At 42.4% G+C, this 15,291-nt stretch overlaps 1 protein-coding gene across 1 annotated transcript in view; it reads right to left on the reverse strand.

Annotated features, from left to right (window-relative positions):
- The window catches only part of LOC139732582 (uncharacterized), a gene marked incomplete at its 5' end in the record, with an annotated part of 130,299 nt that overhangs the window by 20,116 nt on the left and 94,892 nt on the right, over positions 1 to 15,291 (reverse strand). Inside the window, 2 exon segments of the mRNA XM_071643435.1 lie at positions 6 to 497; positions 12,389 to 14,551. Of these exon segments, the coding sequence (XP_071499536.1) occupies positions 6 to 497; positions 12,389 to 14,551 (2,655 nt within the window).

Raw genomic sequence — 15,291 nt, forward strand, 5'->3', positions numbered from 1 at the left:
CTTACCGTATACACGGATCTCTGCAACTGTGGTAGCCTTACCAAGTGGGTTGGTAGCCTCACAAACAAAGGTACCATGGTCCTTGGGAGTTACCTCGGTGATGCAGAGTTGGCTGACGCCATCATTGTAGTTGATGACGACGTAACGCTCATCCCGAACTTTCTCGCCATTGTGGTACCACTGGAAGGTTGGCAGTGGGATACCGGTGAACTTACACTCCAGGTAGACAATGCCACCGGGCACCGTGTCTTGTGACCTCAGCTCCTGAATGACCACTGGTCCCTCTTTGACCTCAGTGGTGACCTCACGGATGATCTCCTCAGTGATTCTACTGGCTGTCACTTGGGCTTCAGTGTCATCGACCTCGATTTCAATGACCTCTGGAAGCTCTTCCACCTCCTTGGTGATTGTAGTCGTCGTTTTCTGTACGGTAACTTCCTCGATCGTCTGTGGTGCCCCCTCCAGGGTTATTTCAACAGGCGCCAGCTCTCTGGGACCTTTTATCATGAGCATGGATGGGAAGCAAAAGATTAATCAAATGAACATAATATCTCATTCCACTAAGTAGCATGCCATTGTGTTCATCTATTGCAATGAGCCATCTGGTAGATAGTATTTGATTTTATATGAAAATTCCTACCTACATTTTGTGCATCATATATGCATTTTTAAACAGACATGTAATATAACTATGATTCAAGTGATAGTAATAGGGAAAGTGTAGGATCAAATACTGATTGAAAATCACATTAAAAAACAAGCAAAAGGCTGTTCTCATGTAATGGCATAAACAGGTGTCTAGGAAAAACTGAAAATGAAAGACAAGTCAACTTATAACTACATTTGTTCCAGTTGATAGTTTAAAAAAAAAAAAAGAAGACTGATGACAGATTGCTTCAAAAAGAGGTCACATGGAATTCAAGAGGTAATGAAATGAAAAGCAAATAAATATGCACCATTTCTTTCAAAATGAGTGTGCTAGCTCGCTCATGCCATATACAGACTCATTTAGCATTAATAAGCAATTGCAAAAGAAATACACTTTGAAGTGTGTAACTATTTCAATAGGTTGCATACAAGTATGGTGTAAAGACAGTCACATTCATACAAGCATTATTGTCACAAGAAATAAAGAAATAAGAAGCTTACTTGTTCTCTATTTGTTTCCCTTACTTACTTTAAATCTTTCTTTTTACTCTGCTTCATTATAATCACCTATTTCTCAGGAAGGCAGGAGAGAGTGAATCATTTAAATGGCCACAAATGGTGCACCTTGTGACTCTTCATGTCGAGACTAAACGGTTCTATGCCATAAATAACTTCAGGGGACATTTCAGTAATGTTCCTTGTCAATGTGTTCCATGTTTGTTTTTTTCTCCACAATTTGTGCACTGGCTCTGCAAAAATTCACATTCCACCTCTAATTTTTGCTCTGGTCCCACAAAAAGAATATTATTTCAATGAGAAAGACAAGTGCACTGAAGCATTAATATTTAATATTATTCTTTCTAAAGACTTCACTAATCTCTTGAGGGGAAAATCTTCCAAAATCAAATTATTACATAGTTGAAAATCACCTCACTAGCATTATAGTAACTAACATATCCATACATCCTTTGGAAGAAGAAAAACATACATGAGACAATAATTCTATTTTCCTAAGTATGCAACTAACACTATCATGGTGGCTAGACTCTATCATACACATTCCTGCTGAGGGTAACTTTCAAAGGAAATGGAGGGCGTTGGGCAGAATAAAAGCACTGACTAGGACAACAAGACTGTAAATTTTGTAATCTATCTTTATATGGTACTAAGAAAGGCAGGAAATTATTGCAAGAAATTCAAAACTATTTATTTTCAGCAGCAGAATAATAAAAGCAAGATAACACTCAACACTCATACAGCCAGTCTGCAAAGTAAGAAAGAGTGAGGCAAAGTAACTAAACAGTCAAAGCAGCTTTGCAACGAGCACATAATTTTACTCATAACAATAAAACATTTCTTTCTGCATGAGTGAGTTCATTGCATTGGCAAGCACATGACATGTGCCTCACTGATGCAGGTAAAACCAGTGTTCGAACTTGTGTATTTTTCCATAAGTTCTGAAGTTGGTGAGTGGTAACTCACTGATTTCTAAATTTGGAGTCCCAGGTTTCAGGATACATCTTATGTCATATACGCTGTTCTATTTCGAAAGATGTGCATAATTGACATCATCAGTGAGACATCCATCACACAGTGATCATAAAAAGGGTATGAAAGTATAAAAGTGAGAATGCAATCCTATTCCACGTCAAATCACTTTTTCTTATGACATCTACAACAGAAAAATGACACATGTGTTGTAAACATACTCTCCCTTGCAAAACATGAATGTTTTACATTGGTTGAGAATGTCTAACAATGTGCACATTTCAAACGTTACTTCATCATAATCATGCATGCCAGCTACAGCATGAAGAGTTATTCAAGTGTCAATGGAGACAAGTTTTTCCTCTGGATTTGTAAGGCCATACTTGCCTTTAAAGTGATGCTGATCCGCAATGTCATGCAAAGTGCATTACTGCTTTTTCAATTAAAAATTGCCTTGGAGTATATTGCACTCACACCATTTCAACCCATTGAAGACGAGTTCCGAGAACACTCGAGCTGGTGTCTATGGGAAATGAGTGTTATAGCAAATCAGTCCGTCCTCAATGGGTTAAACATACCTGCGCAAATCCAAACTCCTGCAAAATTACCTATGCTGTGCACTAGCACAAATGACAGCTCCGGCAGTGTTCTTCGTGCCATGAAGCATCCATGCAGTTCGTGCGACATATGAGTGACGTGGTTGCATATCTTTGTACTCACCATCAATCTGAAGAGTTATTTCTTCATGTGGCACCCTGACACCTTCGACATCCAGAGACACCTCCTCTCGATGTTTCTTCTCGGGAAGTGTTTTCTGGAGTTCTACAATAGCACTTTCTCTTTCTGTTGTAACGTCCTTTGAAACCACTTCAACAGAGACTACCCCCTTTTCTCCTGGTTGAATTCCAAGAACCATTTCTTGTGAAACTAGTGCACTTGGTTGGTCCAAGGACACTTCTTCTCTGTGTTTTTTGGGTGAATCTGTATCCTGAGCTGGCACAGTCACACTTTCCCTTTCTTCCAAGGCACTCTCAGACGTCACTTCAGTGACCTGCTCTCTCTGCTCTTGAGGGCTAATCATCATAGAGATTTCTGGCATCTGTTGGGCCTTCTCAGGGCTTAGTGCAAGTTCAGCAAGTTCTCTTTGACCAGGGACTATAACTACCTCACTTGGAGTAGAGTCTGGTGCTTCTTCAGCCTTGGAACGAATAGGTGCAATGTCTGGTGATATTTGATAAAGTGTCTGCATCTCTTCTTGTGATACCTGAAGAAGTGTAGTAGGATGTTCTTCAGATGACTGGTCTGGTTTATCTTTTGCGTCGTCTCCAGGAATGGAATAAGCAGTGATTTCTTGTGCCATAGGAATTTCTACAGAAACAACAGGTAGTTCTTGAAGTTCACCAGATCTACCAGCTTCCAAGATCACCTGAGTTGTCTCAGAGGGCAGTTTGTCTTCTTGAAGTGAGATCCCAGCCAATCTTTGGCCAGGTAGTATTACTGCTTCACTGGGAATCGCATCTGTTGCTTCTTTTGCCTTGGCATGAATAGGTGAAATGTCTGGTGGCACTTGATAAAGCGTCTGCATTTCTTCTTGTGCAATTGGAAGAAGAGGAGTTGGGAATTCAGAGGGCTGGTCTGGTTTTTCTTTAGTTTCCTCTCCAGGAATGGAATAAGCAGTGATTTCTTGTGCCATAGGAATTTCTACAGAAACAACAGGTAGTTCTAGAAGTTCACCAGATCTACCAGCTTCCAAGATCACCTGAGTTGTCTCAGAGGGCAGTTTGTCTTCTTGAAGTGAGATCCCAGCCAATCTTTGGCCAGGTAGTATTACTGCTTCACTGGGAATTGCATCTGTTGCTTCTTTTGCCTTGGCATGAATAGGTGAAATGTCTGGTGGCACTTGATAAAGCGTCTGCATTTCTTCTTGTGCAATTTGAAGAAGAGGAGTTGGGAATTCAGAAGGCTGGTCTGGTTTTTCTTTTGTCTCCTCTCCAGGAATAGAATGAGCAGTAATTTCTTGTGAAAGCGGAACTTCCACAGAAACAGCAGGGAGTTCTTGAAGTTTACCAGATCTACCAGATTCTGAGATTACCTCAGTTGACTCAGAGGGCAATTGTTCTTCTCGATGTGAAATCTCTGCCACTCCTGGTGGCAACTCAATGGGACTCAGGGTCATTTCATTGACAGGAACTGCATCTGCTACTGATGCTTGGAGTGTTGCATCAGTGACAATGGGAATTGAGACCCCCATTGTTTCAATTTCTTCTGCATCTTTAGATACAATTTCAACCACAGCTGCATCATGTGACATTTGCGCGACTGTTTCTTCCACACGTGGGATTTCAACAACAGATGTCTGCAACTCCTGTGCAACTTCAGGCATGACCTCAAATGCGGTACTGCTGGGCACCTGTACAAGTTGTTTTTCTTCCTTGAGAGTAGATTCAAGAGTTGGAGGTGGCAGCCCAGAGGCTTCACCAATTGGCACAAGTGGTGAAACATCAGCTGATGCTGGATGAGTTTCTTTATCATCTCCATCATGAGGTTTTATGTCATCTGGTTGCAGGACATGGCTTACTTCTTTTGTAATACTTTCTGCTTCTCCTGGAATCTCAACGACAGCAGTTGGCAGTCCTTGGGCCTCAAAAGGCTTGATATCTGTTTGCACATATTCTTCAGGCAGTTCTTGCTCTTCTCTCAGAAGTTCATGGGCTGTGGACAATTTTTTGACTTCAGAGACACCTTCTGTTATTGTCAATTCAATGGTGTCAGGCCTTTCAGAAGCAATGTCTCTCTCAATTTGAGATATCTGAGCACCAGTAACACCTTCATAGGGTTTTTGGGGTAGAATGGTAACCTGCACAGTTTCACCTATATCCAGGTGCTCTGCTTCAGAAACACCAACTTCAAGTGGCTCTTCGACTGTGGGAACAGTTTCAGTTTCTATCCACTCATCTTTGGTCAAGTGAGTCACAGTTGTTTCTGTTTGAACTTCTGTCACATCCACTTTCTTTTCAATATGTATCTTCACTGCTGTTGTAACTTTTCCAAAATCATTTGTCCCAACACATTCAAACAACCTATCATCTTCTTGTAAGGGACTTATGACAAGAACAGTACTTCCATCCTTCTCAAAGAGGGTAGTAAATCTTGGGCCTTCAATTGGTCCACCATTGTGGAACCACTGAATGGAGGGTTGTGGGACACCGCCTATTTGACATTTCAGTATTACAGTTTCCCCAACAGTCTTTTCTGTACTTTCGAGTGGCTGTTTGATAAACGGAGCCTTGTGAATGATTACCGGGGCATTCTCTAATGGCAGGGTCAAATCAAACTCTTCAGGTGCAGTGTCATGATATTCTGGCTTTTCACTGGCCATTACAGTGACCTCACAAATTTGTGATTCTGGTAGAGACATTTTTTCAACAAATTTTATGGAAACATCATCCTGTACAGGTGCAGCAAGCTCTACAACAGTTTCCTCAGACTTCAGTGTGGGACTTACTTCAAGTGGCATCTCAGAGATAAGAGCTGCCTCTCTGTCAGTGGTCGTGACAGTGGTTTCTTGATCAGTTGTCCCTGTTTCTACAATGCACGTATCTGAAATTACATGTGCTGCCCCACGACTAGCATCTGAAAGATCAACACTAATGCGGCCTATATCCGCAACTTCTTCAGCTGTGTCTGATGGCATATCTTTCTTTTCCAAAGTGGAAACTGTCTCCACAGAAGTAATCTCTTCAATGTGAGGAATCTGAATTGTGGTAGATTCTAGCTCATGCACTCTATCAGCTCTCTCATCATGAGGAAGGCAAACCAATGGCTCATCAAGCTGCTGCTGCTCTATTAGGGGAATTTGTACGGCTGAAATTTCGATTTCAGTAGCTTTACCAGGAGTCACAACCATTGTCATGTCTGAAGGTAGCTCATACTGCTGTCTGTCCTCAAACATAGGAACAGTGACATCATCTCTTGGGAGGCTTTCATACTCTTCAGGTTGGATGACTGTTTGATATGGGGTGACATCTTCCATTTGCGGAATTTCTGCCACCAACATTGGTGAAGCTCTAGCCTCTTCTGGCTTGGCATCTGGTGAGACAGCTTCAGTTTGTGGTATGTCAGACAGAGGTTGTACTGATTGAGAGATTTCTCCTACACGAGTCACAACAGGTGAATCTGCTGATTCAAATGCAACTGAGGGCTCTTTCTCAGCCTTTTCTGGTACTACAACTACAGTAACAATATCTCCCGGGGTTGCGTCAATCAACTGGGAAGCTTCTGGATGAGGGGATGGTAACTCTTCTGGTTTTGTGAGTTCATCAGGAGTTAGTGTGAACGTTGTTGTTCCATGTACAGGGACCTGCTCTTCAGTATGTAATTTTTCAAGCTTATGTGTTGGTAGTTTCTCAGTCTGTTCAGGCCTTAATGAATCAATCTCCAAAATGCCCTCAACAGATGCTCTCTCACCTCTTTGCAGTATTTCAGGGTACACTGTTTGTAGTTCCTCTGTAGTTTGTGGTGTGGCTGTACGTGATGCGAGCTCTCCATGGAGTTCTTCACTCAATATGCCTTTCCTTACAGGCACCTCAAGTACACCTTCTATCATTTGTACAACCTCAATTGGTCTGACCTCATGAGGAGCATAGTCTTCAGGTGAATAGTCAGGCATTGATATCTCTTTGCTAGTATGTTCAAATGCGGTTGAGGGCATTACTTTGATTTCCTGAGAGAGATCATCAGTGATAGTAACTTCAGTGACACTTGGTATTTCAGCATGAGTATGCTCCTCATGTTCAGAGACTTCAAATGCAGTTGTAAAGCCTTCTGGTTCAGCAGATTCATGTGGAAGAACAGTAATTTCTTGTGTTTCTTCAGGCAGTACAACCTCCTTAGTCCTGGAAACATGCACTTCGGGTTGATCTATGCGAACCATAGTGGTCTCAACAGCAGTTATATCATCCCTGGAAACCTCTAATACAGTTGATACTAATTGTTTCTCAGTGACTTCTACATCTTTCCCAGCATGGATCTTTATGACTGTTCTTACAGTGCCATAATCATTAGTCCCAATGCACTCAAATTCATTGTCATCTTCTTTGAGCGGACTGATAACAAGAACTGTTCTTCCATCCTTTTCAAAAAGGGTAGTAAATCGTGGACCTTTAATGGGTCCACCATTGTGAAGCCAGTGGATGATAGGTTGAGGGCTACCACCAATTTGGCATTTTAGAATGACAGTTTCTCCTACATCTTTACCTATGCTTGTAAGGGGTTGTACAAGAAGTGGAGCTTCCCAGCATTCTCTCTCATCACTTAACTCTTCAACTGGCATGTCTCTTTCATTTTCTATTGGAAACTCAGAGGGACCTAGTACTACATCTGTGTCATGCACCCTTTCAGTACCGCTTTGAGGGTATTCTGGCTTCTCATCTAGTTTCTTTCTTGAGTCATCAATTTCATATGAAGTTACACTCACTGGATGAGCTTTTTCACTAGAGTCCAGGTCAATTGTATGTTTTTCCATTGGTGTAATTTGCAATGAAACATGCTGATCTACAATATCTGTAATTCCTTCTTCAGGTTTTGATTGTTCAAAGGTAAGAGTACCCCTTTGTTCAATAGACTCTTGCTCTATGGGTATTGCAGATGACTGCTGCTGGATAGAAACTTCATGCAATTTACCTTGGACAGGCTGGATAAACTCCACTGCAACAACTGGACTGGTTTCATCTGTATGAGGTATGTCCACTTCTGTTACTGATACTTCTTTCACTTGTGATGGTTGAATATCAATGGAAGAAATCTCACTTGGGGATGAAACCAAACCTCTGTCCTCTACTTGAGGGAGCTCAACAGGGGAAGTAAAAGCTTCTGAAATTTCTTTAGGCTTGTCATATGTGTCAGGAATGTCCACCTGTGCCTCAGATGGTATTACTTCCTCCTTGTGGGATACCTCAACAGTGGCTGTTGAAAGTTCCGTGACTTTCTCTGGTTTGACTTCGATCAATGTAATTTCACTCGGTGTAGAATATGGAGCTTTATCTTCAACAAGAGGCAGTTCTACGGCATCTGACGGCAATTCTTGAGCTTCCTTTGGCGTCACTTCCATGGCTGAGACCTCTACAGGAGATTGGTAAACAGTTGTCTCCTCTCCAGGTGAAACCCCAATCACTGCTGATGGTAGTTCTTTGATTTCCTCTGGTTTGATATCGATTGAAACAACCTCAGATGGGGCAGAATACACATCCTTTTCTTCAATTTGTGGAAGTTCTATGTCTGCAGAAACTGAATCAATCTCTTTGGTCTTCATCACCAAAGCATCTATGTCTGATGGCTTTTGCTCTGCAAGTACTTCCTGTGTGTGAGGAATCTCAATAATCGCTGTTGGAAGTTCTGTACCTTTCTCTGGTTTGAGTTCAATTGATATCACTTCACTTGGTGTAGAATATGGAGCTTTATCCTCGACAAGAGGCAGTTCTACTGCATCTGATGGCAATTCTTGAATTTCCTTTGGTGTCACTTCCATGACTGAGACCTCTCCAGGAGATTGGTAAACAGTTGTCTCTTCACCATGAGCTACTCCAATCACTGCTGATGGTAGCTCTTTGATTTCCTCTGGTTTGATATCAATTGAAATAACTTCAGTTGGGGCAGAATACACATCCTTTTCTTCAATTTGTGGAAGTTCAATGTCTGCAGAAACTGATTCAACTTGCTCAGTCTTAATCTGAAAGGCATCAATGTCTGATGGCGCTTGCTCTGCCAACGCTTCCTGTGTGTGAGGAATTTCAATCACTGCTGATGGCAGCTCTTTGCTTTCCTCTGGTTTGATATCGATTGAAACAACTTCAGTTGGGGCAGAATACACATCCTTTTCTTCAATTTGTGGAAGTTCTATGTCTGCAGAAACTGACTCAATCTCTTCGGTCTTCATCACCAAAGCATCTATGTCTGATGGCTTTTGCTCTGCAAGAATCTCAATAATTGCTGTTGGAAGTTCTGCACCTTTCTCTGGTTTGAGCTCAATTGATATTACTTCACTTGGTGTAGAATATGGAGCTTTATCCTCGACAAGAGGCAGTTCTACTGCATCTGATGGCAATTCTTGAACTTCCTTTGGTGTCACTTCCATGGCTGAGACCTCCCCAGGAGATTGGTAAACAGTTGTCTCCTCTCCAGGTGAAACCCCAATCACTGCTGATGGTAGTTCTTTGATTTCCTCTGGTTTGATATCAATTGAAATAACTTCAGTTGGGGCAGAATACACATCCTTTTCTTCAATTTGTGGAAGTTCAATGTCTGCAGAAACTGATTCAACTTGCTCAGTCTTAATCTGAAAGGCATCAATGTCTGATGGCGCTTGCTCTGCCAACGCTTCCTGTGTGTGAGGAATTTCAATCACTGCTGATGGCAGCTCTTTGATTTCCTCTGGTTTGATATCGATTGAAACAACTTCAGTTGGGGCAGAATACACATCCTTTTCTTCAATTTGTGGAAGTTCAATGTCTGCAGAAACTGATCAATCTCTCGGTCTTCATCACCAAAGCATCTATGTCTGATGGCTTTTGCTCTGCAAGTACTTCCTGTGTGTGAGGAATCTCAATAATCGCTGTTGGAAGTTCTGCAACTTTTTCTGGTTTGATCTCAATTGTTACTTCACTTGGCATAGAATATGGAACTTTATCTTCCACATGAGGCACTTCTACTGCATCTGATGGCAATTCTTGAACTTCCTTTGGTGCTTCCATGCTGAGACCTCTCCAGGAGTGGAGTTGAATTTCAATCACTGCTGATGGCAGCTCTTTGATTTCCTCTGGTTTGATATCGATTGAAACAACTTCAGTTGGGGCAGAATACACATCCTTTTCTTCAATTTGTGGAAGTTCAATGTCTGCAGAAACTGATTCAACTTGCTCAGTCTTAATCTGAAAGGCATCAATGTCTGATGGCGCTTGCTCTGCCAACGCTTCCTGTGTGTGAGGAATTTCAATCACTGCTGATGGCAGCTCTTTGATTTCCTCTGGTTTGATATCGATTGAAACAACTTCAGTTGGGGCAGAATACACATCCTTTTCTTCAATTTGTGGAAGTTCAATGTCTGCAGAAACTGATTCAACTTGTTCAGTCTTAATCTGAAAGGCATCAATGTCTGATGGCGCTTGCTCTGCTGACGCTTCCTGTGTGTGAGGAATTTCAATCACTGCTGATGGCAGCTCTTTGATTTCCTCTGGTTTGATATCGATTGAAACAACTTCAGTTGGGGCAGAATACACATCCTTTTCTTCAATTTGTGGAAGTTCAATGTCTGCAGAAACTGATTCAACTTGCTCAGTCTTAATCTGAAAGGCATCAATGTCTGATGGCGCTTGCTCTGCCAACGCTTCCTGTGTGTGAGGAATTTCAATCACTGCTGATGGCAGCTCTTTGATTTCCTCTGGTTTGATATCGATTGAAACAACTTCAGTTGTGGTAGAATACACAGCCTTTTCTTCAATTTCTGGAAGTTCTATGCCTGGAGAAACTGAATCAATCTCTGCTGTCTTGATCACCAAAGCATCTATGTCTGATGGCTTTTGCTCTGCAAGTACTTCCTGTGTGCGAGGAATCTCAACAACTGCCATGGGGAGTTGTTGGATTTCTTCTTGTTGGATTTCCTTTTTAACTTCATCTGATGTAGAATATGGAGTCCTTTCTTCAACAAGAGGACACACAACATCCGATGGTAGTTCGTGAGCCTTCTTAGGCTCAAGGTCTGAAGCAATGACTTCTTCTGCAGACTGGTATAGAGTTGTATCTTCTTTGTGAGCAACTTCAATGATTGCCGCTGGAAGTTCTTCACTCTCTCCAGGCTTGATATCAGTGGATATCACTTCAGTTGGGATTGAATATTTGGTTTGAATCTGAACCTCTGGCAGTTCAACAAAACCATCTCGAACTGATTCAGCCTCTTCAGTTTTGGCAGGAACAGCAGAAATAGCTGATGTGATTTGCTCCTCTAGAGGTTCTTCTTTCTGGGGTATCTCAACAGCTCCTGCTGGAAGTACTTTGCCATCTTCTGGTTTTGTTTCAAAAGGTGTAACTTCATGTGGTAAAGCAAAGGGTACTTTCTCCTCTGTCATTGGAATTTCAACACCATCTACTGGAAATTGTTGAACTCGTTCAGGCACACTTTCATCAGGGGTTACTTCTGCCACTTCATGGTAGGGTGTTTTCTCTTCAATTTGAAGAGAATCAACAACTGCTGATGGTAATGTTGTGATTTCCTGTTGCAGAGCCTCTTCAGAGGGGATTGCATGTGCTGCATCATATGCATGCTTTTCTTCCCGGTGAGGTATCTCAATTCCAGAGGAAGGTATGTCTTCAACCTGTTTTGGTGAGACACTAACAGAAATTTCACCTGGTACTTCGAAGACATCTTGCTCAGTGATTTGTGGAACTTCCATTCCAGGTGTCTGGACTGCATCACTCACCACTGGTGCAATATCAATAGATACTTCACCAGGAGCATAAAGAAGGAGCTGTTCATCTGTCATAGGGATGTGAATTGCTTCAACACTAATGACACCTTGAGTTGCAGGCACTTCAGGCATCGGTTCATCAGTCACTACTGAGAGCTCATCTTGCTGCACCCTTGTTTCAGTAGTGACCTCTATTGTAGTTGTTTCCGTTTGCTCTCTTGTAATCTCTGTAATATCCCTTCCTACATAGATTTCAGCAACACTAGAAACAGTTCCCATTGGGTTAACACCAATGCATTTAAAAGTTGCATTATCTTCATCCTGGACAGGACTGACAACAAGAACAGTCCGTCCATCTCTTTCTATGAGAGTAATGTACCTCTCTCCCTGTAGGGGCTTGTCATCTTTGTACCAACATATTTCAGGCTGTGGAGAGCCAACTATGTGGCATGTCAGACGTACAGTATCCCCCGGCTGGGCAGGTTGACTCTGCACATGCTCAACAACACATGGTTGCTGCTCTGTGGTAACTGTCGCTTCAGGTATGTCTTCTTTTTCAGGCTGCATTTCTTCTGCAGGCTGTAGTTCCAGCATGCTTGTCTCTTCAGTCGGTTGCAGACCGGAAATTTCTAAAGAAATTTCGGGCAATGGAGATCCTTCTACATCAATGGATGTGAGTGTTGTGTGTTTCTCCTCCTCCACTTTTACCACTGTTTCTACTTCAGAGATTACGCTCGCAGGGCCTCGCTGCTGAATTTGTATTTCTTCAGGTACCATTTCAATGGGTACTTTACCTGGTGTAACTGTAGCTGGTTTATCCATTGGTTTGATTTCCACTTCTGTTGATTCAGCAACCATTTCCACATATTCTTGGGGAATCTGCTCTGGAACAGCTTCTGCTCTCTGAGGTATTTCAACTGATGAAGCAGGCATCACTATTGCTTCTTCTTCCTTGACCCCAGTGGTGGTTATCTCTTCAGGAATCTTCTCCGGAAGTCTCTCTTCTGCATATGGAACTTCAACAGTTGCTGCTGGAATAACATCAGCATCTGAGGGATGTATTTCAAGTGGGGCAAACTCCTCTGGAGTTTCATGAGATACAACATCAACTCTCTGTACTACTTCTCCACCAGCAGAAGGCATATCCTTAGCTTCGGATGGTACAATGCCAATATCTGGAACGTCTTGCAGGTCTTCGTCTGGCACCCTCTCTTCCTTGTATGGCGTCTGGACTGGTGACACTGCTATTTTCTCCACTGTGGCTGGCTTGACATCAAGGACAGGAATTTCTTGTGGGGTGTATTCCAGAACTTGCTCTTTCTTCTGAACGACCTCGACATGGTCAACAGATGTTTCCTGAACAACAGATTGTTTCACCTCTGATGGAACAAAGTCAACAGAAATCTCATCATGAACCTTTTCAACTTTGTGAGAAATCTGTACACCGGTATCTGAAATCCTTGCAGCTTCAGATGTCACAATTTCATGTGGAGCCATTTCCTCTAGAAGCTGATGAGGAACACTCTCTTCCATTTGTGGTACCTCAATTGACCCAGGTACAACAGTGCTAACACCTAATGGCTGTTCAGCAATGTCAAGCTCTTTTGGCATCATTTGAACGGCAATTTCTTCCTTCTGTGCTGTTTCAGCAACTGCAGCAGGGAATTTCCCGGTTTCAGACGGCTGAATGTGCTCTGGAGCAAACTCTGCTGGGTATTCTTCAGGCACTTGCTCTTCCCTCCGAGGAATTTCAGCTACTACACTTGGATATTCTTCGACTTCAGAAGGCTGTTGTTGAGTTGATATGAAGTCACTTGGCACTTCTTCAAGAACCCTTTCTTGAGTTACAGGAACTTGAACTACAGCTGCTGGCATTTCTGCAACCTGCGATGGCTGTATTGATGATATAGGTACCTCAACAGGTGCCTGCTGTGTCTCCTTTTCGTGAACATGTGGGATTTCAACAACAGCTGTAGGAAACTCTTCAACTTCAGTTGGTGCAATGTGTACAATATCAAATTCCTCTGGATGTTCTTGAATGACCTGTTCATGCTGAATGGCTACCTCTACAGCACTTTCACGCTCTTCAGGTTTGAAGGGTTGTGTTTTGGTAAGACCGAGTTCCACCAAGACACTCTGCTGCTCTGTGACTTCTTGTCCTGGAACTTCACCATATACAGGGGCCATTTCTTCCGATTGTCTAATGTCAACTGGAGTAGTTTTGAATTCTTGGGGCTCTTCTTCTACCTGCCTTTCTTCTTTGATTGGAATACCAATGACTGCAGCAGCCATTTCTTCTGCTTCAGCTGGCAGCATTTCTTGCACTGTAATTTCCTGTGGAATCTCTAATTGCACAATGTCCTCTCTCTGCAGTGTCTCCATAGCTGAAGTAGGTACTTTGTCAGCTACAGTTTGCTCAAACTCAGGTACAGGGAGATCCGTAGGAATTTCTTTTGGCACAGCTTCCTCCCTTTGAGGGAGCTCTACACCGGCAGATGGGACCGCTTGGGCATCGTGTACTGGCATTACAGTAACAAGCTCGGTTGGTTCTTGCTCTTCCATTGGCATGGCAAGCACTTCTCCTTCATGTTGGACATGCTCTTGTTGTGGGAGAGAATCCATGAATTTCAAAAGAATGTTCTCATGTGGAAGACCAAGGTCTCGCTCTTCCCTTGGTATATCTTCCTCTTCTTCCTCCTCAACATCCTCTTCAACAACTTCAGTCACTTTCTGCTTTGTGGTTATGGTGGTAATCTTTCGCTTCACAACCTCCAAGTCACCATCTTCAGTTGGCCTAGTGATAATCTCCTCTGTCACATCCACTTGCTCTTCAGGTCTTTCAGGTGTAATTGTCACTGTACCTATCTCCTCATCAGGCATTCTCTCAGTATCAATAACTTCCTTTACTACCTTTGTGGTGGTGGTAGTCGTGACAGTGACTTCTTTGGTTTCTGCAACTGGAGAGGAGGCAGGCAAATAAAGTAGAACCTAGTATGAGACTCTTCGCATCCTTTCACTGACAATGCTCCATGCCATGCCATGCCATGCCATGCCATGCTGCAGTCGTTTCTTCTTTATGTAGCACATATCAAAGTGCTGCACTGACACCCCTGCAGGCTGAGTCTGATTTTTTTTAATTCTTTTCAATTTATGCAAGTCATGCAGGAAACACAAAGCTGAAGTGAAAGAATACCATCTTCCTATCCAGCACATGCAACCAAGCAAAATCTCTGGGGTTTCTGCACCAAGCTAGTGCTAGTTTCATATCAGTTCTCCAACAACTAATACCACTGGCTACTACTATCCACGACACAACGTGCCTCAGCATTGAAAGAATCCACAAAACCACTAACTTCATGCTATTCAACAAGAAACTAGTGTGTGGCCTTCTGCTACAACCCAAAGATCTGGGATACTAAACACAATTATGTTCATTGTCTGCACCAGATAAAGTTCTTAAGGTTCTTCACAAGCATTGTACAATATAGAATATACAGAGAGGACTTTGAGAGCAAACTCAAAGAGATTTCAGAAGCTTTCATTGTGAAAGGGAGGGGTGAAGAATCAGTTTGAGTGTTTGGATTTCTCAGAAGTCAGATATCCATATCATACCTGTTTGATTTGAGAGTCTAACTTGATCTGATTAATCTCTCTTACTTGAAAGAATTATGGTATCATCATGTTCATCTAGGATAGC

Source organism: Diadema antillarum, unplaced genomic scaffold, assembly GCF_040938485.1.
Source record: "Diadema antillarum isolate AM-2024a unplaced genomic scaffold, OU_Dant_1.0 seq00000437_RagTag, whole genome shotgun sequence".
Lineage (NCBI taxonomy): Eukaryota > Metazoa > Echinodermata > Echinoidea > Diadematoida > Diadematidae > Diadema > Diadema antillarum.